The 27664-nt window shown below is 32.2% G+C and overlaps 2 protein-coding genes and 1 long non-coding RNA gene across 11 annotated transcripts; all 3 read right to left on the reverse strand.

Annotated features, from left to right (window-relative positions):
- Positions 1-392: 392 nt before the first annotated feature.
- LOC128181042 (beta-1,3-galactosyltransferase 5-like) lies at positions 393-16750 on the reverse strand. 9 transcript variants are annotated; one of them, XM_052849315.1, is made up of 5 exons: positions 16617-16735; positions 16244-16410; positions 5867-5969; positions 3807-3883; positions 393-3092 (listed from the first exon to the last, which is right to left on the reverse strand). In XM_052849315.1, exon 5 carries the CDS (start codon positions 3089-3091, stop codon positions 2063-2065), a length of 1029 nt encoding a protein of 342 aa, XP_052705275.1. In that variant the 5' UTR covers position 3092; positions 3807-3883; positions 5867-5969; positions 16244-16410; positions 16617-16735; the 3' UTR covers positions 393-2062. The 9 variants fall into 9 exon arrangements, 8 of the variants coding, with proteins under 8 accessions (XP_052705275.1, XP_052705311.1, XP_052705269.1 ...); XM_052849351.1 differs by lacking the exon at positions 16244-16410 and having other exon boundaries at positions 16617-16750; XM_052849309.1 differs by lacking the exon at positions 3807-3883.
- Positions 16751-19467: 2717 nt separating this feature from the next.
- Positions 19468-22278, reverse strand: LOC128158239 (uncharacterized). Its single transcript, XR_008239939.1, has 3 exons — positions 21138-22278; positions 20223-20697; positions 19468-20061 (listed from the first exon to the last, which is right to left on the reverse strand). It is a non-coding gene; the product is annotated as an uncharacterized LOC128158239 (long non-coding RNA).
- Positions 22279-22333: 55 nt separating this feature from the next.
- On the reverse strand, positions 22334-25775 carry LOC128166099 (uncharacterized). The gene is made up of 7 exons (XM_052834883.1): positions 25635-25775; positions 25056-25118; positions 24921-24962; positions 24758-24796; positions 24585-24644; positions 22694-22771; positions 22334-22454 (listed from the first exon to the last, which is right to left on the reverse strand). The coding sequence occupies exons 1-7, from the start codon at positions 25674-25676 to the stop codon at positions 22389-22391; spliced, it is 390 nt and encodes a 129-aa protein (XP_052690843.1). The 5' UTR covers positions 25677-25775; the 3' UTR covers positions 22334-22388.
- Positions 25776-27664: the final 1889 nt, after the last annotated feature.

Genomic DNA, 27664 nt, shown 5'->3' on the forward strand with positions numbered 1-27664 from the left:
TGCTATTTTAAGAGGCTTGTATAAAGAGGACGTCGTTCAACGATTAGAGATAACGACAAAAAGTAAATAACTTCAGAAAGCAAGTATTGTGACCTTCAATCCCACAAAAGATGACACAGATCGGTGATAGGGCCGATTTTCATAGTTTTAGTCCTTTCAGCATCTATAGTTCTATTACCGGTAATAAGAAGTCAACTAATACTTAAGTGACGAAAGTTCTTCCTCTCTTCCCCCAAGCAGGATGTTATTATGTAAGGTTTGAATCATTACAGGTACGAAACTTAAAACAAAAAGACAATTCCATTAGCTAGGCCACATGGCTCATCAACCTTTTATTGTTACCGTGCCTCTAAACTGTATCTTTGTTAGTAAATACAAGAATTATAAAAATACATGATTCAAAAAAATATTTATTGGAATGATATGTTAACTTACATGATTAAAACTGTGTACATAGGTAAATCAAGACATATAGGACATATCCTGTAAACCAAGTTCTATTTGCGACGACTCTTTTTCGCAATTTACCACAGATTTACTGTTTCGCCGCAAATAAAATTTGCGATTAAGGTGTAGAATATAATTTTGAAAATAACCAGAGATGCGAGGATTGGTTCGTGGTGAGTAATATTCGCAACGAAGTGGCTTTTGCGAATCTCGTGAAAAAATCAAGCATGCGAATAAATGTTGGTTTACTGTTAACAAGACTGTAAATACATTCGCAAGACAATTGTTATCAAAAATGTCAAAAATATTAAATCAAAGAATAACAGCAGCCTGTTCAGAAAAGTAGACAAAGCAGACAATCATATTCATTGTATTAGACAACTTTAACAGACAATATGATTCAGTAACCCTTTTTAATACCATGGCCCCTATTCTGTTATATGTCTTTAGTAAAAACAAGAGTTTTAAATCAAGTTTCATTCATACACACATTTCGATAATGTTTAATATAAATGTGATGCTGAACATATAACACCCTGTCTAATTTTTAGAATCAAGGTTGCCTTGTCATCCTAGAAGTTAATTGTTTTATATTCCTGAGACGAATTAAAAAAGCAAAACAAATTCAAAATTAAAAAAGGAAAAATAAATCTGGCTTCACATTTTGCGTGTCTCGCATGTTGATTGTATTTTGTATTAAAATATTTTGTATACAATGCTGTTGAAACATATAATAATATTCATGATACTATCTTAACTTAAAGTATAATTTCTAATGTTGCATAAAAATAAATACATCATTTCATATAACATTTGACATAGAGATTACTAATGCTTTTTTAAATCACATTTTCTTTATGTTTGTACATAATGTACAAGTAGAGTGTGGTAACTATTAGAAATTCAATTTTTTCCACATCATAGCTAGCATTCATCATTATGAGATTTACAATCTCAGTTTTCTATGATTAATACATGTACATGTATATGTTTAATATAATCATGATAATGGTGAATAAACATTAAATATCTACAAAAATACCTGTTTAGATTTACATCATTCATATCTTTAATATTCTTTAGTAGCAGTTACCTCAAAAACTTGCTTACTTAAATCACCAAGAAAATTACCTAATGTTTAAAATAATTTTGAACGAACTTTCTTTGGTTTCATTATATTCATTAATTTTATTCTATTAAAAAAGAAACTTTTTTTTAAAAATTCAAATAGAGCATGTAATGAAAACATATGCTACTGGTGTTTGTATATGATAAGCTAGTATAAGCAACATTGGTATTCATTAGGGTACTGTACATTTTTCTGCAATTTCTTTGGATTTCTATTAAATGGATTATAGATACTCCTGTACATTAAATGTATATATAATAAAATTAGAATATCACATTCAAATAATATAAAACAAACATTCAAGTGTTGGCATAAATTATGAAATACATAAAATACCGTAAATTTTAAATATGAAAAATATTTCAAGAGAAGGCATAATCAAGAGTAAATGCTTATAAATAAATATATAATGGGACTCCTTTTAATGTCACATAATGCTGTTTAAAATGTTCATAATTTAGCATCCAGCTCAAAATTGTCATATGATTAAATGTCACAGTGTTTATTCCATATTTCTTTTAAAAAAGAAGGCCGTTTCTTGAAATTATGCACAACCAGAACAGAATTGCTTTTCAGCTCACATAAATCTGCATGTTCGACTTCATCATAAACAGTGTTAAAACCTTCAATATTCTGCAAAGTGAAATTCAAATGATCTAAACAAAATGCAATATAAACATCCTCTAAGTGAAAAAAAGGAATATTCCTAGAGACCTCTATAACTCGTTTTACAACGTTAATGCTGGTCACATATCCTGTCCCCGAACAATAACCGGGAAACCTTTTTCGTGGGTACTCTACATGCGAGACATAGTACTTTGATTTTATGTCTCTCACAGGTTCAATATCTTTTTTGCAAAATCCTCCAATGGAACTCTGTAAGACATTCTCATGTTTCTTGATCATGTCTAAAACTGCAGGTATGTTGATGAAGACATCGTCGTCAGTTTTGATGATGAACGTATTGTTCGGACAATGTTTCGCAGCCCAATGATAACCCATGAGAGTCTTAATGGTTAATGTGTAGTAGTTTTCAGGAAAATCTCCTTGCAAAATATCCCTGTAAAATTTGTCCTCAGTGTTTATCATTTCCTGTATCCCTTCTTCTGCAATATCACCCAAAAGGAATGCATAGCGAATGTTGGCAGTGTTTTTCTTTGAATAGCTAGCCCATGTGTCCCTGATGATCATACGCTTTTTGAGAGATAATGGCGTTGTTGATATCAAGAACACTAGATGAATATTTTCTTGATTTTGACACGTGGCAGGTTCTTCTTTCAGCATATGGTAACCAAACTTGAAACATCCATTGCAGAATTTTGGTCGCTCCACAGCATCGAACACAAGGGTACCATTCGGTTCATGTCTTGAAAATTTCCATATCTCCTCTTCCTTTACATCTTGCCCGTGTTTGTCTATTTTTGTAACAATTTGCATTATCAATTGATAAAACAAAAATATTGTGAAGACAAAAAATACTTGCAAAAGTATCTTTTTGCGTTTCTTTTTACTCATTCTGAAAAGAAAAAATTATCTGTTATCTAACTTGATATTTATTGTTAGGCTTGATCATGAGGTCGGATATGCATAGAGTGTATATATCACAAAGGTAGGTTTCACAATTTCTTGATTCAGCGATTCAAATTAAGTATGAATTATTAACTGTAATCAAATAGAACACGATAAAAATAATTATTTCACGAAATGCCAAATGAGTCTGATTTAAATTTAGCTCGATGTTGCTTAGTCTACTGACAGACTGGTGGACAGTCAACTAAATAAACAAAAGCAACATGAGGTAGTGGCCAAAAGTGTCTGACTGACTTGAATAAATTCCTAACTTTATCTAATCTAAAAGATAATAAATAAAAGTAAATAATAATACTCATGATAATAACTCAAAAGCTAAGTTATCTCAGAACAATTATATTGACTAATTGGCGATACTTAATTAGTAGAGCAGAGTGACCCTCACTAAATACTTGTCATGTGGCATAAGTAAACTCCTAAACTTAATTGTTAAATAAAATGACACACCATGACATATATATGCCTCAGGTCCCTGTTAGCAAAAGATAAAAACAATTAATAAAATGATTGTCAAAAGTAAGTAAAATCAACTAAACTATTGTTAATGTACATTAGTATGTTAGATAAAAGAAACAGCCAAATTGTCTTCTATTTGAATTTGCATCTGACATCATTATGATTATTTTGTGCAGTCCTTTACTTTTCTTAGGTTGCTGAAAACTTTGACCAATTGATAAAAGGGGCATGTAGATTTCAGTCCTGTCAGTTTCTTCAGAGCTATGAATATACAATAAATATCTCTAAGAAATAGAGGGAATCATACTTGGTGGATGTAAATATAAACAAATAATTTGTTAAAACTTCAAGCAACTGCAATATATTGAGCATTGAAATCATTATATTTTGAAAGATATAGTCTGATAACTGCAGCAGTGTGTGCATACAAATTGCGTAACACGTGTCAGTGCATTATGAAAATTTGTATGCAGACACACCGCTGCAATTATGAGACTACATCTTTAACCTGAGCAACAATAGGCATGATAAAATCAGATTAATGGAGTCATGATAAAAAATATGTGGATAATGTGGTATATTACATAAATAAAAGTCCATGACGATGCTTCCAAAGGAGTATCAGCTTTACTGGTTGATTAGTTTCTGAGAAGAAGATTTTAACACACTGTTCACTATATACTCCTATGTAAAAATTCGACCCCCCATTGTGGCCCCTTCCTACCCCGGGAGTCATGATTTTTACACTACCTGAGGATGCTTCCACATAAGTTCCTGATATATAAGTTTCAGCTTTCCTGGCCAAATGGTTCATGAGAAAAAGATTTTTAAAGATTTACTCTATATATTCCTTTGTTAAATTTGACCCCCCATTGTGGGCCCGCCCTTCCCCTGGGAGTCATGATTTTCACAACTTTAAATCTACACTACTTGAAAATGCTTCCACACAAGTTTCAGCTTTCCTGGCCAAATGGTTCTTGAGAAGAAGATTTTTAAAGATTTCTAAAAAAAAATTAATGATTCCTTATTATCTCCCCTTGTAAAAGGGTGTGATCCTTAATTTTCATAATTTTGAATCCCCTTTGCCTAAAGGTGCATTGTACCAAGTTTGGTTGAAATTGGACCAGCAGTTCTGGAGAAGATGTTGAAAATGTGAAAAGTTTACGGACAGATGGACGGACGGACAAAATGTGATCAAAATAGCTCACTTGAGCTTTCAGCTCACGTGAGCTAAATATAATGATTTAATGCTTATAATATCTACATTTTTTTTTTACTTCTTGCCTTGTCTATATACATGATTTATACCTTTAAAAAAAACTTTATGCTAAGGGTATTAGTTCATATCAGGCTTGGGGTGAATTACATGGTAAAGTAATGCATTACATTACCATTACTTCATGAATTTGGGCATTAAATTACCATTACCATTACTTAATTCTCTTGAAGTAATGCATTACATTACCATTACATGAATAAAGTACCCGGTAATGCATTACCATTACCATTACTTTGTGTGGTTGGCTGTTACTGTGGCTCTTCCGTATATATGAACTTCATATATACGGAAGAGCCACAGTAACAGCCAACCACAAGCGTGAACGTTGATTTTCGCTTGTGACGCTGCATTTTACAGCGATCAACATTTGTGATGTCATAATAAAACTTGTCATTAAAACCTTCCATTACCCTGTGTATGTGTTACAGTGTTATAACTACTGTTGCTTTCAACACACTTTACATGCAAAACATATGTGGAATGCAAATTTTAGTTGCTGAGAAAAATGTTACAGAAAACTGTTATTGACAGAGAGGCACACAAAGACAAAACAGTAAACTGTGGTTTCATTAATATTCGTTGAATACCAACTTTTGTGGATTTTGATGTAATGTTTATCCACAAAATTTAATGTTTGTTGAGGTGCAATTTCTATTAGCATTTTGTATTGATAGGATCCTTGGCTACAAATTTATGCATCGTTGAAACTGAGTTTTCACTTTATCCACAAAAATTTAATATGCCTATATACGAATATTAACGAATGAAACCACAGTTTACCTCCTAGCGCTCTCCTTCAGAGTGGGGGTATAATTAATACTTTTGGATAAATATCTTAATATATATCTCAATGTATAATGTAGCTAATGGTTCAAACATGCTTTGTGATATGGAAGGGTACAATTTAACACTCAAGTAAATTGAAATAGTGATTTAGAGAAATGATACAATGGTGCCACAATTACCTTTTTATAGTATACACTCCCTCAACAGCAACAATCAATTCATGGGGAACATTACCAGCTTTGCAAACTGCTGTTGTGCTTGTGTGGATTAAGATGTGTTGGTCTATGGAAAATCAATGCAACATGTACAGAATACATGTATATCAACTGTATTGCTGTTTGAAACACAGCAACCTGCATTAATCAATCACATTTGAAATACTGCTTCTATAGAGTAATTAAATAGTAAATATATCAGGGTCGTTTTGAAATTGAGATACTGCGGTGCTGGCAGATTTTATTATATAACATTGGTAAAATATTTATGTCATGACATCATTTATTGAGTTCATCCCCGGTAAGCTGACATTTAACTTGCATTTGTCAGTTTATTCGTAGCATCCACAGGTTTATGGCAACTCAATTTTAATGTACATGTTTAACTAAACAAGAATAGAATTCCTGGGTCCCCTGCCGGTCAAGCAGTATACTAGTATCGACAAACGCTGATTTAGGAACTTTACCAAGGTATTAGTGGTATCATAAACATTTGGTATAAATTTCATGTAAATCCCTCAAAATTTGTAGGCATGAGAGCGCTTACAAGGTCAATTTTTGGAGAAAACGGATTCTTTATTGTGGTCAAAGTCCCATAACTCCATCAAAAAGTATCGACCAATGCTGATTTTCAAACTTGACCATGGTATTAGTAGTATAAACATTTGGTATAAATTTCATGTAAATCCGCCAAAATTTATAGGCATGAGAGCGCTTACAAGGTCAATTTTTGGATAAAACAGAGTCTTTATTGTTGTCAAAATCCCATAACTCCAACAAAAATTGTCAACTAAATGCTGATTTTCGAACTTGACCAAAGTAATAGTGGTATAAACATTTGGTATAAATTTCATGTAAATCCGTCAAAATTTGTAGGCATGAGAGCGCTTACAAGGTCAATTTTTGGATAAAACTGATTCTTTATTGTGGTCAAAGTCCCATAACTCCATCAAAAAGTATCGACCAATGCTGATTTTCGAACTCAACCAAGGTATTAGTAGTATAAACATTTGGTATAAATTTCATGTAAATCCGTCAAAATTTATAGGCATGAGAGCGCTTACAAGGTCAATTTTTGGATAAAACGGAGTCTTTATTGTGGTCAAAATCCCATAACTCCAACAAAAGGTGTCAACTAATGCTGATTTTCAAACTTGACCAAAGTATTAGTGGTATAAACATTTGGTATAAATTTCATGTAAATCCGTCAAAATTTGTAGGCATGAGAGCGCTTACAAGGTCAATTTTTGGATAAAATGGAGTCTTTATTGTGGTCATAGTCCCATTACCCCATCAAAAAGTATCGACCAATGCTGATTTTCGAACTTGACGAAGGTATTAGTGGTATAAACATTTCACATAAATTTAATGTAAATCTGTCAAAATTTGTAAGCATGAGAGCGCTTACAAGGTCAATTTTTGGATAAAACAGAGTCTTTATTGTGGTCATAGTCCCATTACCCCATCAAAAAGTATCGACCAATGCTGATTTTCGAACTTGACCAAGGTATTAGTGGTATAAACATTTCGCATAAATTTAATGTAAATCTGTCAAAATTTGTAAGCATGAGAGCGCTTACAAGGTCAATTTTTGGATAAAACAGAGTCTTTATTGTGGTCAAAGTCCCATAACTCCAACAAAAAGTATCGACCAATGCTGATTTTCGAACTTGACCAAAGTAATAGTGGTATAAACATTTGGTATAAATTTAATGAAAATCCGTCAAAATTTGTAGGCATGAGAGCGCTTACAAGGTCAATTTTTGTATAAAATGGAGTCATTATTGTGGTCAAAGTCCCATAACTCCAACAAAAAGTATCGACCAATGCTGATTTTTGAATTTGACCAAGGTAATAGTGATATAAACATTTGGTACAAATTTAATGAAAATTCATCAAAATTTGTAGGCATGAGAGCGCTTACAAAAAAGTGTGACGGATGGAAACACGGACGCACGGGCACACGGACACACGGATAGACGCCCGGCATTTCTATGTCCCCGCTCCGCGTTGCGGCGGGGGACAAAAATACAATTAAATAGACAAAACCATTCATATCATGAATTTCTTATTATTTCTAGATTTTTGCACACTGTTATTTTCAAAATTCAGCAGTTACCATATATAGTAGGTCCCTTTCTTAATTTTTGTGACCACAGTGTATGTAACTGCTAGCCAAATACCAGTAAGTGTGAATTTAAGTCTCTTGCAGTCATTCTGTACTGACATGTATTGACATGTATTGACATGTAGGTCATGATTACGGTCATTAAATGGTTTAATTTTGCTTTCATTCTGCTTGTTTCAACAGTTTGTTGAAAAACTCATTATGTCATTAAAGCTCAAAATTAATTCCTTTTCACTGTACTGTTTTTGATTGAGCAATTTCTTGATTGGTCTGAAAAGGTGTTTTCCTGAGTATTAAAAAGTAACTTAAGTGGAGATGATAGAATATTTAATGAATATATCAAAAGTAAACATGACTGTATGTTGAACTTTATATATGCTGAATTATTTAACAAAATATTTGATTGTGGCATGATACCTATACACAGTGGATTTGTGGTAATATTATTCCAGTGTATAAAAATAAGGGGGATAACACCTGGGATCCAAAGAACTATAGACCTATTACACTATTGAGCTGTTTGGGAAAATTATTTACAGCTATAATCAATGAAAGACTTAATAATTATGCAGATAGAGTTCAACTTATTTTAGAAAATCAGGCTGGTTTTCGTAAAGGTTAAAGCACTGTTGACCATATTTTTTCATTATATTCTCTTATAGAAATTTTTAAAATACACAAAATGAAATTGTATTGGGCTTTAATAGATTTTGAAAAAGCATTTGATTCTGTCTGGCATATTGGCCTATGGAACAAAGTTTATTCTGCCTGGTGCAGGCAGATAGCTAACCATGCACAACGGAAACAAAAGTCACACGGGTTTCATATTTTATTTTGTGTGGAAACATAGCCGTCGTGTAATATATTGGTAAAAAACTACCAGTACAACAAATAGAAAAACAATTTACTAAATAGGAAAATGTAGACCTTACTTTATACCTTTAAACTGTAAATTACTTTAAAGACCATAATGGCGTGCCATACTTTTAAGAATGTTTTATCTGTATAGTAAATTTCCATCTGTAACTATACTTAAAAAATACAATTAACGAGGCCGGGTCTAATTTTTTCTGCCCTAGATTTTTTAATGAAATTTTTTACAAGAATTTCTACTAATAGAATTATTATTTTAAGATAAAAAAATAAGACATTTACCATACCGTTTGTTTAAGGGGTCATCTCAAAGTTTGTTAATATTTAACATAGGACCCTATGGGATTTTGCTTGAAATGTACCAATTTTGCACATTTTTTAAACTTCTGCCCTAGGGATTGCTTTTTCTGTTCTACATATTAAAGTTATAGCTAAAAGGCATCAAATGGTCAAATAAAAAAAACCTTTTACCTCCTGGTTTGTTCCAGGGGTCTTATCAAAGTTATTTTTTGTATGCCAAATTTCCCAGTTTGTCAGATAATGGCTATTTTTTATTTGACAAAGACGGAAATAGTGATCTTTATAGTATTATAAAAACATTCAGACATATTTATTTAATAAATAAATATATAAAATCACAAATTAAGGTTCATTAATATAAAATACATGGTTAATGCCTGGAAATAAATGAATTAAGCAATATTTTGGCGGGTTAAGAAAACGTGACAGAGGGCTAGGCTTGCTGAACCCTCTTCACGTTTTCGACCCGAGCCCGAATATAGCTTATACTTCGATACATTTATGTTGATTCCACAATATAATATCAATTTTACGCATCAAACTAGCTATTTTCAACAAATTCCGCTGAATATCTGCAGTTGAAACCATTACGCCATGGCGTCAACAAAGCAAAAAGATGACGTCACAATACAAATGAAACGCTGCGCGAAAGCGTGCGTACTCGTTCTGTACTCGGCCTCGTTAAATACTGACAAATTTAAGCAGTAACTTCAAAAAAAAGACTCACGAAGTGGCTCGAGGCACGCATCTAACAAGATTGAAGACGATTGACAAAGTGAGACCAGACTGGTCAGTAAGGCTGACAGGAAGTGAGTGATTGACCAGATATAGTTAACTTGTACCAAAAAAGATTACCGGGTATATTAAACTCAGAGTGGTTAGCTTGTACAAAAAATATTTCTGAAGAATTTTAAAATTTAATTACAGAAAACACAAAGTTATATTGAATAATATTGATGGAAAATGTTTTAAAATTATCACAAATATGTATAAAGGTATTAAGTCAAAAATACTGGCCAATGGAAGATGTTCTGACTTTTTTGAATGTACTGTTGGAGTAAGACAAGGAAATTTTGTCACCTTTTTTATTTTCACTGTATTTAAATGACCTAGAAGAATATATCTTTATGTAAATAATGTTAGAGGTTTAACATGTCTCTCCAACAAGATTAGAAAAGATCTTAATCGTTATTTAAGTCTTTTTGTTCTACTGTATGCTGATGATGCCAACTTGTTGTCTGAAAACCCTGAAGAATTCCAATACCCTTTGAATACTTTTTCTGAATACTGCAAAAACTGGCATCTTAAGGTCAATAGTAAAAACCAAAGTTGTCATATTCGGTAGAGGTAAAAGCAGTAGCCAATTTACTTTTGAAGGCTCTCATTTGGAAATAGCTAACAATTTTAAGTATTTTAATAGGTGTTACATTTTGTAAAAACAATTCATTCAATTTAAATTTTAATGATCTATATGAAAAGGCTATTAAATCAATGTATAGTTGTAATGGAAAATATAGAAAGCATAATTTAGCAATTGACTGTAAATTAAACATGTTTGACAAAATTGTCCAGCCAATATTTTTATATGGCTGTGAAGTATGGGGTTTCCAAAAAACAAAGCTTAGTGAGAAACTTCATCTTAAGTTCTGTACATTTACATATTTATTAAATCTGAGTTCCTCAGCACCAAACTACCGGTACATGTATATGGTGTATGGTGAAATTGGAAGATATCCACTTATTATTTATATTAAAGTTAGAATGATTTCATTTTGGGGTAAATTAATTAATTTCCAGAATTCTAAATTATCTTCAAAACTTTTTAATGTATTTTCTTTACACTGTATATAAACACAGTTTATTGAGAATAAAGTTCATTGTCATTGTCATTGAGATCCTCGCCAATTTAATAATTGCCCACTGCATTGCTTTGAAGGCAAAATTGGTTATAGCTTTAAATAATTACACTTTCTCAGTATTTCTCAGCATACTAGCAGGTTTTTGCAACAGAATTAAATTCTAAAGAAATACAGCTCATATTGCTTAATTCAATTAAGGCAGTGATTTGAGTTGAACTCAGATCTGATGCCAAACAATATATTCGACACTTGTCAAAATTTTGTCTCGCCATGCAATTTAAGATGGCTCTATACACCCACAGTTTATTCCAATTTTCAATAGAAGACCACAAAACATATACTTATCAAATATCAAAATGACGATTGGGATACTATAGGTATTTTTAAAGAATTTTTTAATGTATTTTTGTGTTTTTGTAAAATATTTTTTAAAAAGACAGCTATCAACAAATTAAGAGAAATTATTTTGTCATATGATGGATATTTCCTTCAGACACATAAAAAAATATAACACTTCTTAACATTCAAAAACGTTATTATTGCAATTTTTTTTAGTATTTCCCCAAAACATAATTTTTCATATTTTCTTACTCTGTTGACAAATCATCTGAAAAAGTTGCTTGATGTTATAAGAAAATGTATTTTAATAAATGTGACATAAAAAATTGAATGAAAACCGTTGCAAATAAACACAAAAAATATTTTAAATTTTATTTAGTATGAAAGTTCCTCATGTAAGGGTTATCGTTCCTAAGTCCCAAGGCCCAAACACCTTGGGGACTTTTCATTTCTGAGTTGAAGAAAATTTCCTAAATATAATGTTGGAATGATAAATACATACATATTTCATTATAGACTTTGCCCTGTATAAGTGAATATATTTGCCTTAATGCAAAACTAAGTCAAATAAATAAAGGGGAACATTGATCAGGCTAATAGGATTTATGTATCCCAACCTGAGAGAAATTCAAAGCAACCCTCTCATCCCCGTTAGGTGTTGATATTAATGTGCATTAAAGTATATTATAATTGAAATATTTTCACCTGTTTAGAATTTTCTTTCACGGTATTCAACCAAAAAATACGTTTTAGAAATTTTTGGAAAGTTAAAAAATTTATTGTTCTCAACGGGAATCGAACTCATGATCTACTGGTTTGTAGTGAACCCACTGACCCACTGCGCTACGGTGTAACATATCGATGATGCTAAAGAAACTCTTTAAAAATTCATACTTGATTTTATTGTTTATTTCGATAAATAATACCACAAAACGTGAAGGTGTCACATACCACATTACTTGTAAGTAATGAATTTTCCAATTATCAAATTAAATCTATCCATTTAACAAATTTTTCAAAATAGCGGTTCCCATACAATTCACCTCAGTTTAAATCAGCCAGTACCGGAAATGCATGTTTCCAGATTTACTTTTTTGAGTACTGCGTCATCAAAAAGTGGTGTATAGAGCCACCTTAAGCAGGTGTATTAGATCTTTGTTTGCCCAAAAGGCTTTTAGGATGATGAATAAAATTATTTGTGATTTCTTTACTCATGTTTGTAACTGCATTATATAACTGACAATAACTGTCATCTCAAATAATGAACAATAAAATGGACATTTTTTTAATTACAAAAGACAACTTCCCCGATTGGAATGAATAAAATTTCAAGCTGACGTTATGCATAATATATCTATTGGATTTTCAGTTTGTTTTGTTTTTTATCAGTTATTTAATTTTCATTTCAAAAAGCCTCAGCTCATCACCAGGGCTGAATTTTACAAAATACTTATTAAAGATTAAGTATTTATTGTTTGTTTGGAAATGCCTCCCTCCTCATTGAAATACCTTCTGCTGATAAAATTGTGTTACTTGTAGCAAAAAATAAAGAACTTTTTTTTATTGTTTTTTTTTTTTATATGGCGTTTATACATATCATTTCATTCATTAAAATGGTACCCTTTCCCCCCTTTAAATCCAAGTATGCTTTACTTAATGGTTGACCTAATACAGAAATACTTAATTTTTTGAGAGTGTCTGAATTTAAATCAGGTAGTTCACCATGCATGATGGATAGGCAATCACTGGAACTCTGAATATTACTTTAAGGTTAAACATTTCGTCAAATATCCATACATGTAGTAGTTTAAGAACAATTTGAAAGAAAAGGAATTGCTTAAGAAGGGTCATACTTCTAACATACTGAAAAAATTTTACAGACTTTATTTTAAATCTATAACTGACATGTCAAGCATCAAAAATTAATTAAAGTTTATAAAACATTAAATTGCATTTACATCAAAATATTATTCTTATAATAATTAGATAAAACTGCATGCCTACTCTTTTTTTTGCAAAAATATTGGGGCTTGTACTCAACTTACCCCATCCACTTGAACACCGGCAAACGAACAAGAGTTACCTACTCAGTTTTATGCAATTGTCAATTGTGTATTACACAATTTGTACAGAACAAGTCCCAGTATTTCATATTTACTTTAGTTAAGAGTTTCTATCTTATATGAATTCTGTGTAAAATTTACAATACATGTAGCTCAGCCAGTGTCATGAAAAATACACCTCAAATACAAAAAAGATAAGTTTAACTGTGTCTGGGGTAGGGCATACAGTAATCAATATTTATTTACCTGTATTTACCTGGAGTGCAAAGCCTGATCAAGAGTCATAGGGAGCTTATTATTTTACTTAAATACATGTATACAAGTCATGCATGTAGCATTGTATAATTTCAAAAAGGAGAGTACAGACAAAAAGTTGAGGGACAAAAAGCTTGAATAGTTATTTTTCTATAAATGGAATGTGAAGTGTTATCATTCATGTTAGTAAATTGTCAAATTTTTAAGCAAAGGCATTACGGCTGAGGCAAGAACACTCAAAATTATTGTGCCAGTTATTGCCTGATTGCCAAGTTGTTTATCGCCCCATATATCAAGCTTTTCACACTGTCCATTACAGAAACACAAGAAACTGACGAAGGAGTTGTGATTTCTTGCAAATTAAATGTAACATATACATTTATATACAGTGTGAACCATAGGAGATGGAGAAAACTATATAGAAATTTCACAATTTCTGATAATCTGTTTTGCTTGAAAGCAGAGGTCAGTCTGGAATATTGAGCAGGTTGGGACCAATCTCCCAAATGGGATATAGTAGCCCATTTGGGATATAATAGCTCAAATGGGATATAAATTTAAAGTGCAAAAATTAATTTTTTTTAATTTTAAAATTTTTAATATGAATCTGCATTAATGTGAATCAAATGCAACAACTTTTGGCTAAGAAGTTTTTCTATATGTCTATAGTTTGTACATGTAAGATTGATTCCCAAGAAGTTTTGGATATACTGAGGGATCAATCTCCACAATAGTACAGCTATAGAAAAAGTTGTTTACCAAAAGTTGTTGTTTTTCAACTATTCTAATGTGGATTTATATAAAAAATTTCAAATCAAAAATTTTTATTTTTTGCACTTTAAAATTATATCCCATTTGGGCTATTATATCTCAAATGGGCTATCATATCCCATTTGGGAGATTGGTCCCATCATGTTGAATAAATATAATTACTGTATCTGCCATGTCAATACTGATCAGAATAATGGTGTATACATTGTAGTTGATCCTTTAATCTGGCAGAGTTTATTAATGTTACACAAAGTAAACAAACCTCAAGGCTAACAGACAATTGAAATGCATGAGTTTAAAGATTAATCAAATGCCAGTGATATTAAACCAGTCATGTTTTAAATTGTACTATAGCCATTTAAAAACATCTCTGCTTTCAGAACTGTCTATATATAATTTGAAAGTCTGAGCCAAGATTCTGTTGAATGTGAAAAATGTAATACGCAAACATATTTACAAAGATTTTCAATATGAAGTATTTTCTGTTACTCGAGTTGATATTCTTCTGATAATGCGAGAAGAAAAACAAACCTTAAAGTAGTCCGAGTATCGCACTACGTCATAATACGGATTTTACAATATTGGTTCGACTTTTACACAGCGTTTTTGATACCCGGTATTGATTTTGCTCTACATCGCTGTTGTAAACAATGGCAATAATAAGCAATTAGAACGGTAATATATGCATTCTATGAGAGATAGAAATGATTAATGTTGAGAAACTCGATTCTGTTAAAGTAAAATAAAAAACGAAGTTTCTGATTAACCAGGATCTCAGGTATGCTTATATCTTCTTTGTTTTGACCCCCCCCCCCCCCCCCCCGAATTTTTCTTTTTCTTTTACTAAAACCGGTTTAAATTTAGAGACAGAAGCTATTTCGAATTTAATCAATCGTCAATTAATTAATGTTTAAATGATATCTATCATTGTTGACAGATCTAGGCAGAAAACTGTAGCAAAATGTGACTTGGATTTTTTCGTCAGGGTCTACTTGGTTTAGAGCTTATAGCGTGAAAACTAATCCGTCAACATATAATTTAGTTTACTAAAACTTTTTTCTAAGATGTCAATCTATAGAATAAAAACCATGAATTTAAGTTTGAGTCCATAAAATAGTAAAAATATTATCAAACGCGACACTAGCATTGCATTTTTTGTATTCTATTTTGATACATCAGGTCCATAAAGCGTACTTACTTACAAAAACTTGCACAAAATTATTGATGAGATATGACTAAAATAAATATTTATACTCTATTTTGTATGTTCAGTTCTAATTTTCCCAAAATTGGTAATTATTTTTATGAAAAACGGACGTCTGGCAAATTTCATAATTGTCAATTTTTGCAAGGGGGAACACCCGTCTGAGAGGTGATAACAAACAAACTAGCATGTAAACATACATATTTTCTTTTGTATATGTATTGCTAGAATTTATATTTATCATTTAAAGCTAAGCTTTTAATGATTGAGCCCATTAAGTGCCGAGTATAGGACTACCTTAACCTATAAAATTTAGTTGATTAAACTGGTAGCCACTGTTACTTATTTATTTATTTTATAATTTTCAAAGCACATGAGTTTATAAGGTTTATGCAATCACCACAACTGCTTCATCAGGGTGTTTAAGCATTATAAACGTTACATGGTCGAATCTGCTGCCACTGCATTTCATGGCCAAATATATTTATTTAATTTGAAGAAAATAACATAATCAAATTTGGGAATACAACGTTGAAATGCTTCACATACCTTATAATATGTGATATGAGATTGATAACCTTCATTTCTCAACATTCAAGAGTGGCTCGTGGTGTAATTTACAAATCCGCTATTGATCCCGGACACAATCTTCATCATAAATCGCCTCGTATCACTCCTGAGTACACCATGCATTACAGAGGCGTGCTTTTTAATCACTGTACAGATGGAAGTGAAAACAGTTCTGTATCAGCCTCTCTCTGGATTTCAAACACAACGCAAATGACATTAGGCCTAATGCTTTATCTCGATATATCTGTTTATTTCGCAATTTAGCCATTCAATATTATTCGCTGTTCGATTCAACAGTCATGGTGTATTTTTAGTTTAAATTATGGATAAAAATATTCTAAAAATAACTTACGAATAACATCCTGGAGAAAGAGATCCAAAACGTAAGAAAATGCACCGGCGTCTGTCCCACCACTGTGACCACCGGCCGTGCCGTACTGCCGTAGTCGGTGTCAACAACCCAAAATTTGAAAAATGAGAGTAATATAAAAATGAAAACAAAACCAGAACAGTTTAAATAATTCCGGATTTACACTTCTCCTGCCTTGGAAGAACTAACATTTATTAGTTATACATGTAGAACACAGTATATTTCAATTTCAATTTCTTTATTAACCAATTAAGGGCCCTCAAGGGACAACATGAAGACTGTACATACACCATCCAATGTACATAAAACATTCAATAAACATACATGTATACAAGAGGGAAAGAGTTGGATGATTCAAAGAGCTAGGACAGACATGAACATTTAATTAGTATATATATGTATGTTTCTATACATTCAATACAGTGTCTTCTATATATTTATGTGAAACACCATACATAAATATGTCAAAATACAAATGTACCTACAAATTTGAAATAGCTTATCAAATGATTGAAAAGTTAAAAAAAAAAACAATATTTGACTAGGAAATACAAATTAAGGCAATGCCTTTTGTAAAAAATTTACCAAGGGAGTTTAATATATCTATAATTCTTCAGAGTTTATAATCCAAAATAAAATTTGTTTGTCTTGTAAACTAGTAAAATGTTTTGCTTTAGATGAAATTAAATCAAATAGTTCCTCTCTTTCTTTTGTAAATTTTCTGCATTGGATAAGAAAATGTGCTTCATCTTCAATTCTATTAAGTGTACAATTTTTACATATTCTTTCTGTTCTAGGTGTGTTATTATATCTGCCCAATTCAATGAAAAGTCTATGCGCTGATATCCGCAGTCTACATTGGCTTTCTGTATTCAGGTCTTAATATAGTTAAATACTTTTCCAGTCTGAAGTTAGTTTTCAAAAATATATAAGTAACAAGTTAACCATCTTTAAGTGTTTCATTTGAGTATTGCCAATCCATCAAATATTTTTTAGTCTGAGATTGTTTTAAAGAAGTAACAAAGTCCTTTTTAGAACATGTAATAATGTTTTGAATATTAAGAATGGTAGCAGCTTTTCAATAGAGGAATACCAAGTTGTATTTTGGGCGAAATGAAGTTCTTTACTACATAGAAATGCATCTTTTAATAGAGGAAACTCCGTTGTTAAATTTTCTAATCTGTAGCAATATTTTAGTAATTTATTGACAATATCATAATGTAAAGGAAATCTTCTTAGTTCAGAAAGTGAAGCATGGTTCATACTTTTCTTATTAGTATATGAACAGGCATGTAGCATCAGGGAGGGGGGTGGGGTGGGGCCCCCCTGCCCCCCCCCCCCGACTCTTTTGCGCAGCATATTTTTCTGAAATTTACATACAAAAAAGAAAATTAACATGGAGCCCCCCCCCCCACTTTTATGGGACCATGTAAAAAATAATGAAATAAACAGTTTAATTGAAGTTAAAAAGTAAACTTGCCCTGCCCCCCCCCCCCCCCCCCCCATCCCCACGGATTAGGAATTAACAGGATTTGGGATAGTAACATTTTTTTTTTTTTGCTTGTCAAGATTAGATTTTTTGAATGAGTCTCCCCCCCCCCCCCCCACTTTCAAAAATGATGCTACGTGCCTGAATATAATTAGGTGCATTTCTGATAATTCCAACTGAATGCCTTAACTTTTGGTGTAATTCTTATAGTCGTTATGTAACGTTAACAATTGTTCGATCCGAGTCAATTAATTATTTCATCCCACAAAAGGGGCGCCGCACAAAAGCGGGTGGATTGATGCAATCTGTGCATGCTATATTGTATTGTTTATTGGTCAACAGCTGTATAGCTCAAAGACATGTCTTTTTAACGGAACATTGTTATATCTGCCAGTTTCGACGGTAAGATGATAATCTTAATTTACATATAAGTTTATATGCTTTCTTTGGGGTTTCTTGCACAAATAATATCACTTAAAATCGTATTCTCAATTACTTTTTTAATCGTCACTTGCACGCACTTTCATAATTTTACCTGTTCACTTGAACAGTATATGCTATTTCTTAACGGAAGAAAACAAAGCAATAAAGAACAGAGTTAAAAGCAGTGCATATGTACATGTACATAAATGTATAATGCATAGCCACAAGCGTTAAATATTTTTCTCATAATAACTTTAAGAATATATACACTCTACCTAATAGAGTAGAGGATATATAAATTTATTTGTGAGAAAAATATATTGCGTTAGGTGAAGGTGCCCACGGCATATATATATATATATAGGCTTCGGAATTTTTTTTATTTATTTATTTTTTTTGCAAAGATAAATTTTTAGGTATATTTAAATGTACATCAGACATAATCAATGAATCAAGCAATTAATAATTTACAGTAGAGAATGTAAGGGGGGGGGGGGGGTCCACCCCCAAAAATTGTCAAAATATAGTTAAATCATACTCATCCTTGCAAAGAAAATTAGCCATTGAACAACTTCAGTCTTAATTATCAACTTTTTTGAAACCCTTGGGATTTTTTTTAAAATTAGACTGATTTCAACCGTTTATAAAAAGCCGTGTGTTCAATGATGTAATTGTGATGTAAAGATTTTGTAAACCAAATTGTTAAGCGCATCAAATACCTGAATACTGCATTGTAATTAATTGAAAATAGCAAGCTATTGTGTAAATATACATGTATCTTCGTGTTACATTTCAACATTGCCCCCTTTTTGACAAAATAGCTCTTTTTGTTTTTAATGATACATGTACGGCACTTTTTTCCCTCAATGTGTTTTAAAAAATATTGAAAAAATTAAAGAACTAAAAACACATGTTAATTTGTTTAATACTTATTCATTCAAATAGTATCCACAAATATTGTCAAAATAATATAGGGTATAAAATTTGAACACAAACGGTGACTTCAATGTATATCGTTAGACAAGGGTTTCCAATAAGTAAGGAGATTTGTCACTATGCATGGGGCCAAGGCCTGTGTCCGAATTCGAATCGTTTTCGTCCATACTTTTCGTACATACGAAAGAACAACCTCCAATCGGGCTCGACAGCCTTAGAGTAGTCATCATATTTTCGCGGGTTTTGTACGCATTAATCTACTGGTGAATCCGTTCGCTGATTTATTCATCGTTGTCCAGAGTTCGTGGCGGGAAACTGGAAGATAGGATGGTTTTATTGGAACTTCTCTCGGTGGTTGGTTGAACCGAATTGGGAATCATTTGAAGTATTGTCTGTATCCACTGAAAACGAATCTTCGATGTCGAACGATTTTTTTCTTGGCATTCGTTTCTTTCGAGTCTTGTTCACAGCTTCCTTGCAAATCCTTGTCTTGCCATTCCATAATGGCGCCGATGTTGACGTAGTCAGCCTCGCTATCGTTTGCCCGCCTTGCCCAAAGTTTGATTCCTTTGGAATTCCCTATAAAATAAAATGAAAGAAAAATAGGTTCTGAGGCTAACGGTTGTTTTGTGGGCTTTTTAAGAAACAAGAAATTAGGATTACTAATATAAATTGGACAAAAATTTTGAACAAAAGAACGTAGTTATAATGAAACTGAAAACAACTCTTTTTCTACTCACACCTTTCATGTGAGCAATTTTGGTGGCTACTTGTTCTTGGAACATCCATGGGTATGCTAATAAACATAGGCAAAATGGCTAACGTCTTTATAATACATGTACTTTCTATAGATATATGCTGAGCTAATAAACTCCAGGAGATTTGCGAATTTTTCTTTTTAGATTTACTCGCACTTTGTTTTCCTGTATTCCAGAAAATGTATCTACAGTATCTAATAGTTATAATGAATATCAAAAGCATTGCACAAGCCATTTGAGTAAATCTGGCAACAACAGGATTCACATTTCTTGAAATGAATCCAAAAGATGCACAATCTGACAAATTCAAAATCATCCATAATGGAATGCCATATCTCGGAGAAAATTCCTGATGACTCTGTTGGATCTTTTTTCTCGGATTTCCCCAGTTTACTAAATACGATGTTTGACCAGTTTTCTTCTGATTCATCAATTATTAACTTTTGCTGGATGTGATCTGAAAAATAAATCAACAACAATGCGCTTGTTATCAATTACGCAACATATCGAAAACAGGGGAGCGAATGGAAACTCTAATTTTGATTAGATTGATGTTTACTTACTATAAATTAATTTCATATTGTTTTACGTAAAATTTGGACAGTGTACATTATGGTTATATAGTACAATTCTTGGGACTTAAATGGATTCAATATTACAATTATATTTGGGGGTTTGGGGCCATAAAAAACAGAACAACTTTATCATGCAATGATATCAGCAAAATGTAGGTTTGTGTATCTACAACTGGTTAGTTATCAGAGCTTTGACACGTAATTTTCTGATGTAGACATAACACTTCAACATTATCACCATAGTATATAAGGCCTTGTTTTAAGTATTCCAAGAATGTTTGACAAAGACAGCAAGACAATTCAATAACAAAATATTACTTACCGTATTTCCATATCAAGAAGAATGAAATTATGAGTACGAAACCTACTACTGAGACCACTAAAGGGTAATGTACTTCGCTGATTAAGAACTTGTTCCTTTCAATTTGGTTCCTCTAGCCATTTTTGTTTTTACCGCTGTGAATACTGTGAACACGAATAGAATAGACTCCGGGTACCAGACTATTCAATATGATTCGTCCCCAATACAAACCGTACCCCATCAAAAGAAAGCATGAGTGTGTACTCTAAATGAATATACACTACATTTTTTCCCTTAAATATGGACAAAAATATACGTATAGTGATGTCCTTGATAAACCTGTAAAGAAATCTTTACATGAACTGAAAACCATATTTGAAAACCATATTATTGAAAAAAAAATATTCTGTTGGATATTCCAGTTACATGGTATCTATGCGATGCTTTTATAATAATAAAGAAATGAATTTATCTCACACTCACCCTACCACAAAACTCTAGCTCGTTATTCTTTAAAAAAAAGTAACACTTTAAAGATTTTTATTTATAAATTTCATTATATTATTTATTCCAATGTAATATGGGGGTTCTTTTTAAAAGATTTTAATTTTAGAATTAAGGAATCATACACAGGAAACTACGTGATGGAGTTAATGCGAGACCGAATCATCCCCCCCCCCCCCTTTTAAGTTAATTGAGAATATCCTTTATTTATAGCAGCAGGTCTGCAAATCGCGGTCTGAAAAAATTCGGATGAACGATCTGGTTTAAATCCTGCAATAACCAGCTATTATACTACGCCATTAAAAAAAATATATGTATATATCATGTTCATGCAAACTACCTACAAAACAAAATCAAAAGATTACCGAAACAATTCTATATACTAGTATATGAAATGAATGGTATCTGAAATTAAGATACACTGATAATGATAAATCTTTAAAATAATTATCATAACGTCAATAACAAAAATAGGATTCTAACGTTACATGTGTTTTAAAAGTACACACGTAAACTTTTCACATGTTAACATTTCTCCTGGTCTGCGCGCTTAACGACCAAACTGTTACATAAACATAGTCGACCTAAAGGTTACATGTAGTTGACTTTACAGTTACATGTAATTGACAGTTGACCTATTACAGTTACAAGTAGCTGACCTATAACAGTTAATGTGGTGGACCTTACCAGCTGCTTACAGTCACATGTAGTTGACTTACTCCTCCGAGCCCTCGAGCCATCATTCTGTGCTTGATGTCCTTTTTTAATTCAACGTCTTCTTAAGGGGGCCATTGCTCTCCTTAAGAAGTTAACGCCCCTCCTTATCCATGATGTCTACAAATTTACGTACAAATTAATTAATAAATAAGTAAATGGTGGTTGCATTATAAAAAAATACATACAGATGTACTAAAGAAAAAAAAGTATTTGAAGCAGAACCCCCCCCCCCCCCCCCCCCCCCCGAGTACATGAGCACACAGCATGCAGTAGGTATGAATTATATATAAGATACATGTACATGTTTTGTCAATTACTTGAAATGATGACAAACAACAATGAAATTATGTACAAACCTTTTTCTTTTTTGGATATTCTATATTTGTGGCATTGAAAAATGCCGTAACAATATCCCTGTGGGCGATGGGATCAGCCTGAATAAAATTATATCAAAATTAGATTTAAAAAAAATAAGACAGCCTCCATACAACAGCTAGAACCTACCCCGCCATGTGCTACATTGTAGAATTTCTTATACAATATGAAACGAGTATTCTTAATGACTTGTAACACGACCTTTCTGACGATCTCACTAATTTACGTATGCATATTGAAATTACTTCTCAACCAGTGGGATGGTTTTGCAACAGATTGAAATATAAATACGAACCAATTTTCATCAATCGCGGTCTAAACGCTTGATGTGCAGATAGATGTCTTAAAGAAGCGTGGTCACGATTTTGGTCAAAAATCATTTTTCCGATTTTAAATTTACAATGCTTCATTAAAGGTGTATGGTCACTATTTTTGCTCAAATTCTATTTTTCTGTTTTTATCATTTACAATGCTTTAGGAATGTATTTCTAATGATCGAATGAAATTTGAGAGTCAGTCGTTGAGTTATGAAAAAGATACAGGGCTCACAGTTCTTTGTCATGTAAACAAGACTTGTGCATTGTTTTTGTTTACGTAGGTTCAATAAATAAAAAAACTTTTTCAAGCTGATTTTTCTATCTTCTTTTTTCATTTCAAGCATCAATAAACAATTTCTAACGTTTAACACATTCATTTTAGGCCTAAAACTGGAATTTTTACAAAACCTTTGTACAATTTTGTTTTTTACAAAAAATTTGTTTACATAGCAAATAATTGTAAGCTCTGTAACTTGCTTAAAACTCAACGAATGGCACTCAAATTATGGTTGCCTATTAAACATGCCTTGCTGAAGCATTGTAAACATTAAAATCGAAAAAAAAAATTTGACCAAAATCATGACCATGATCCTTTAAGGCCTTTTTGATCGACAACCAAAGTTTGAGAGTCATTCTTTGAGTTGTTAATTAGTTACAGAGCTTACAATTCTTTCCTATGTAAACAAAGCTTTTGTTTACATTTTGAATTTTAAAGTGAAAAATCCAGTTTTAGACTTAAAAACAATGTGTTAAACGTTAAAAATAATCTTTTTCAAGCTGATTTTTCTATCTTCTAATTCATTTTAAGCATAAATAGACAGTCTTTACTGGTATTTTGAACGTATGTAAACAAAAACAGGACACAATACTCGTTTACAGACAAAGAATTGTGAGCCCTGTATCTTTCTTTTAACTCTGCGACTGACTCTCAAATTTCAATTTATCATTAGAAATGCATTCTTAAAGCATTGTAAATAATAAAAACAGAAAATAAAATTTGACCAAAAACGTAACCATGCCCCTTTGAATAATTATTTAAATGAGAAATATGTAACACAGTCATGAGTGTGTTTTATCTAAAATCATTTATTTGTTTTCATTGTTATCCTTTTTTATTCACATTTTTCTTATCTTTTTCTTCAAGTGAGTGAAAAATATTTTGATGCATTGAAATGACGTTGGAATAAACTAGTAATCTACATGCAGTTCGAAGAAAGTGAATGTACATGTACATGAAATACATAGAGATTGATAGTTGAGTGATGTTTTGTCGTAATTTTCCTGGGTCAAAATCAAAAGTGTTGGGGTGGGGTTGGGGATAAATACAAAAAAAAAAAGACATTGCTTCGCCAAAGGGAGGTGGGGTGCCAAGTGAAAGAAAACCCAGGTCTGACTTGTCCAACAAAGGCGCTCTCTGTTTGAATCAGTGAGTATAGAAATGATTTTTTTTTAAAACAACGTTGACTATTTCTTGTAGAGATGACTATTTTTTTCACTGATTTAAATGACAAGCGCCTATGTTTTCAAACCGCATATAATAGATTTATATTCTTACAATAGCTTCGATGACAATTTCCTCCTCTGCTTCATCAAGGATGTCTTCAAACCAATCATCCTGAAAACGATTAAAATTTATAATATAAAACGCCATTTTGAATAAATCAACAAATTAACATGGAAAGTTATTACGAAACTGTATAAACTAACAGGGATTAAAAAACAACTTACCAAATTTGATACGATTAAGAATTCACGAACTGGTCTTGGCTACAAAAAAAAAAACTTGCATTGTACGTCTGTGTATCAGCTGATTTCATTAATATTTCATAGTTTAAAACTAACTGGCGATTAATTGAATAAATAATTGTTCAGAATAAATTAGGTTACTTACTGGCTCGTGAGGGGGGAATTGGGGTCTGGGGCTGATTAAGTACTGTAAAAAAAGTACAGAAAAAACATGTAATCATAATGATTCAAAATCACCACCTAGAATTAGAATTTGAATAAAAATAAATAAAGTCTTTACCATTTCAATCTCGGCAGGAGTGTATTGATGGGGAGGAACGTAGTAACTTACGTCCCAGTATGCCTACAAAGGTAAGATATCGCGTTTAACTTTCTTGCATATAAAGGTATAGTACGATAGTATATTCAGATATACATGGTACCGATCAGACCCAACCTAACACCAGAGTAAACCCCAACTAAACCCCGGGGTTTCTTTCTGGGTTTACTTTGGGTTTACTTTTTGAAAATTTGGGTCCACTCTGGGTTTACTCGAGAATTGCTTTTGGAGTTAACTATACGCACTGAAGGGTGAAGCAGACCTGTATTTTATCTTATCATCATACTGCCTGTAATTCCTGCCCCTTGTATATTCCGAATACACATGTAGCGTCTGCTTTCAGGGTATTCATCTGATCGGGGTTTACTCGCTGTGTCCACTCTGGGTTTACTTGGGGTTTATTCTGGGTTTACTCTGGGTCCACTCTAGTAAACCCAGAGTAAACCCAGAGAGTAAACCCAGGATTTAGTAGGGTTTACTTTCTGTTAGGTTGGGTCTGATCGGTACTGTACGTAGAATATTGTAAACTGAAATACTCACATCGGGATATTGATTTGTATGTCTAATGATAGGCCCAGCCATCGTGGAAATCTGCTAAACTATGAATCTATACAAGAAGTATGACGTCACAACACAACAAAGATCTGACGTCACTATGACAGTTTCATCTATCCAATCAGAAAGAGGGATTTGTCACGTGTCTGAGTAACAGACGCAGAGGACTATGGGTAATACACGCGCGGATCCAACAATTTTTTTAGGGGGTCCGAAGGATATCAAAGTTTGCCAAGAGATGAAATGGGGTGGGGTGAGCTATATTTTGGGTAAATTTATTATGTAAATGTAAGAAATTTAAATTTTCAAGGAGATTAGAGGGAGAGGGAGGCCTGGGACCCCCCTCTAAATCCGCGCTTGTAATAATGCCTTCAAGTTAATTAAATTCAAATTACATGTATATTATCTTAAATAGCCATATTGAACATTTTATTTGAAGTAAAAATTTTATCAAGAAGGAGGGTTATCCAATTCTGTTTAAGTGCAGATATACTAATAAAATAGTATGGGAACATTTTTCGATAACCCACAGAGATACTACAGAACAAGTTTTAGAAGGATATGATTTATATTTATAAGAGTAGCTCTATAATCCAAGTAATACTATATTCAATATCACAGTTAAAGGACGCTGTAAATTAAACAATGTATTTATTCCTTGTTCTAATTTTTTGTAAATACAGATTAAAACAACAATAAAATGACAAGTAGCATGTAAGGGCGATTTTATATCAGAAGTCTTCCTAACCATGTATGCATTATGCTAACACAATTCCCATCTCATTTCTTTCACATATATTTGTCTATAGATATCAGGTCCTGTCTACAAACTCCGTTACCTCCACCGACACACGAAGGCTGACACCACGATACACGATACGTGTACGTTCTGTGTCAAAAATACACGTTTGTTCCTCACAAATTGCTTAATTTGGGTCAATATTTCCAATATAGATATCATATTGCAGTTTTGTACTTCTGTATATTAAAAACACTCTCCATGCGTATGTTCCTACATTGTATATGTCGAACTTTGCATCCCTCATGAGGCATCGTCAAGGCAATACTAGTCTATATAGCTTGAAGATTATTCATTTATACATGTGAAAACCTACACATAAACATCGATAATATTGGCGATTTGGTCTCAGAGAATAGGACAAGGAACCCAATTTTCTGTATATTTTCCTTTTACACTATATTATCTCTTGAAATCCATCATGTTTTGGTTTTAAGGGGGGAAAAACTCGAAATTGAGTATAATGCATAAAATTTGGTTGAAATCGAGCAGGTAATCCTAGAGGAAAGGAATTGGAAATGGCGACATCGACAGCAGTAGGGAGTTTCCTTCCCGGGTGAGCTGAAAACCATTTAAAATATGTAGAACTAGTACTACATACATTTGTATTACAAATAAATTGAATCCACTGGTTTACTAAAAACAGAGAAATTAGTTATCCCTCTTCACTTGTGTTGGCAAACTCGAAGTTACTGTGAGAAGTTACAATTTACTAATAATTAAGACAAATTTAGATTAGCAGTGTTACTTGTGAACTTCATGTGAATTGCACGTAGATATCGTGCTACAATATACATGTACAAATTATTTATTCTAAATCAAAATTCACTCCATATTCTCTTCTTACGTGAAATTATATACTCGTGGCTCAATTTCACGATTCTTAATTTCAACAAAAGACGATAGGAGAATATTAAAGTCTGGTAATGCCTTTAGTTCTAAATATATACGGTAAAACTTTTTTTTTAAAAATGCAAACATACATGTTTATCTAATATTCCTTTCAAAATCGATTTTTAAAGATTTAAATTTACTAAATTAATAAAAAAAAATTGTTGGCCTTAGGAAGATCAGAAATAGAAGTACGTGTAAGGTGGACAATATGCTAAGACTTTAAATTTACATATGGCGTGTTAACTTATATTAAACGTGTTTTACTCTTTTTTTTTTACAGTTATCACAGAGCTGCATGTATTTTACAAGATGGAATTATTTT

This window comes from Crassostrea angulata, chromosome 1, assembly GCF_025612915.1.
Source record: "Crassostrea angulata isolate pt1a10 chromosome 1, ASM2561291v2, whole genome shotgun sequence".
NCBI lineage: Eukaryota > Metazoa > Mollusca > Bivalvia > Ostreida > Ostreidae > Magallana > Magallana angulata.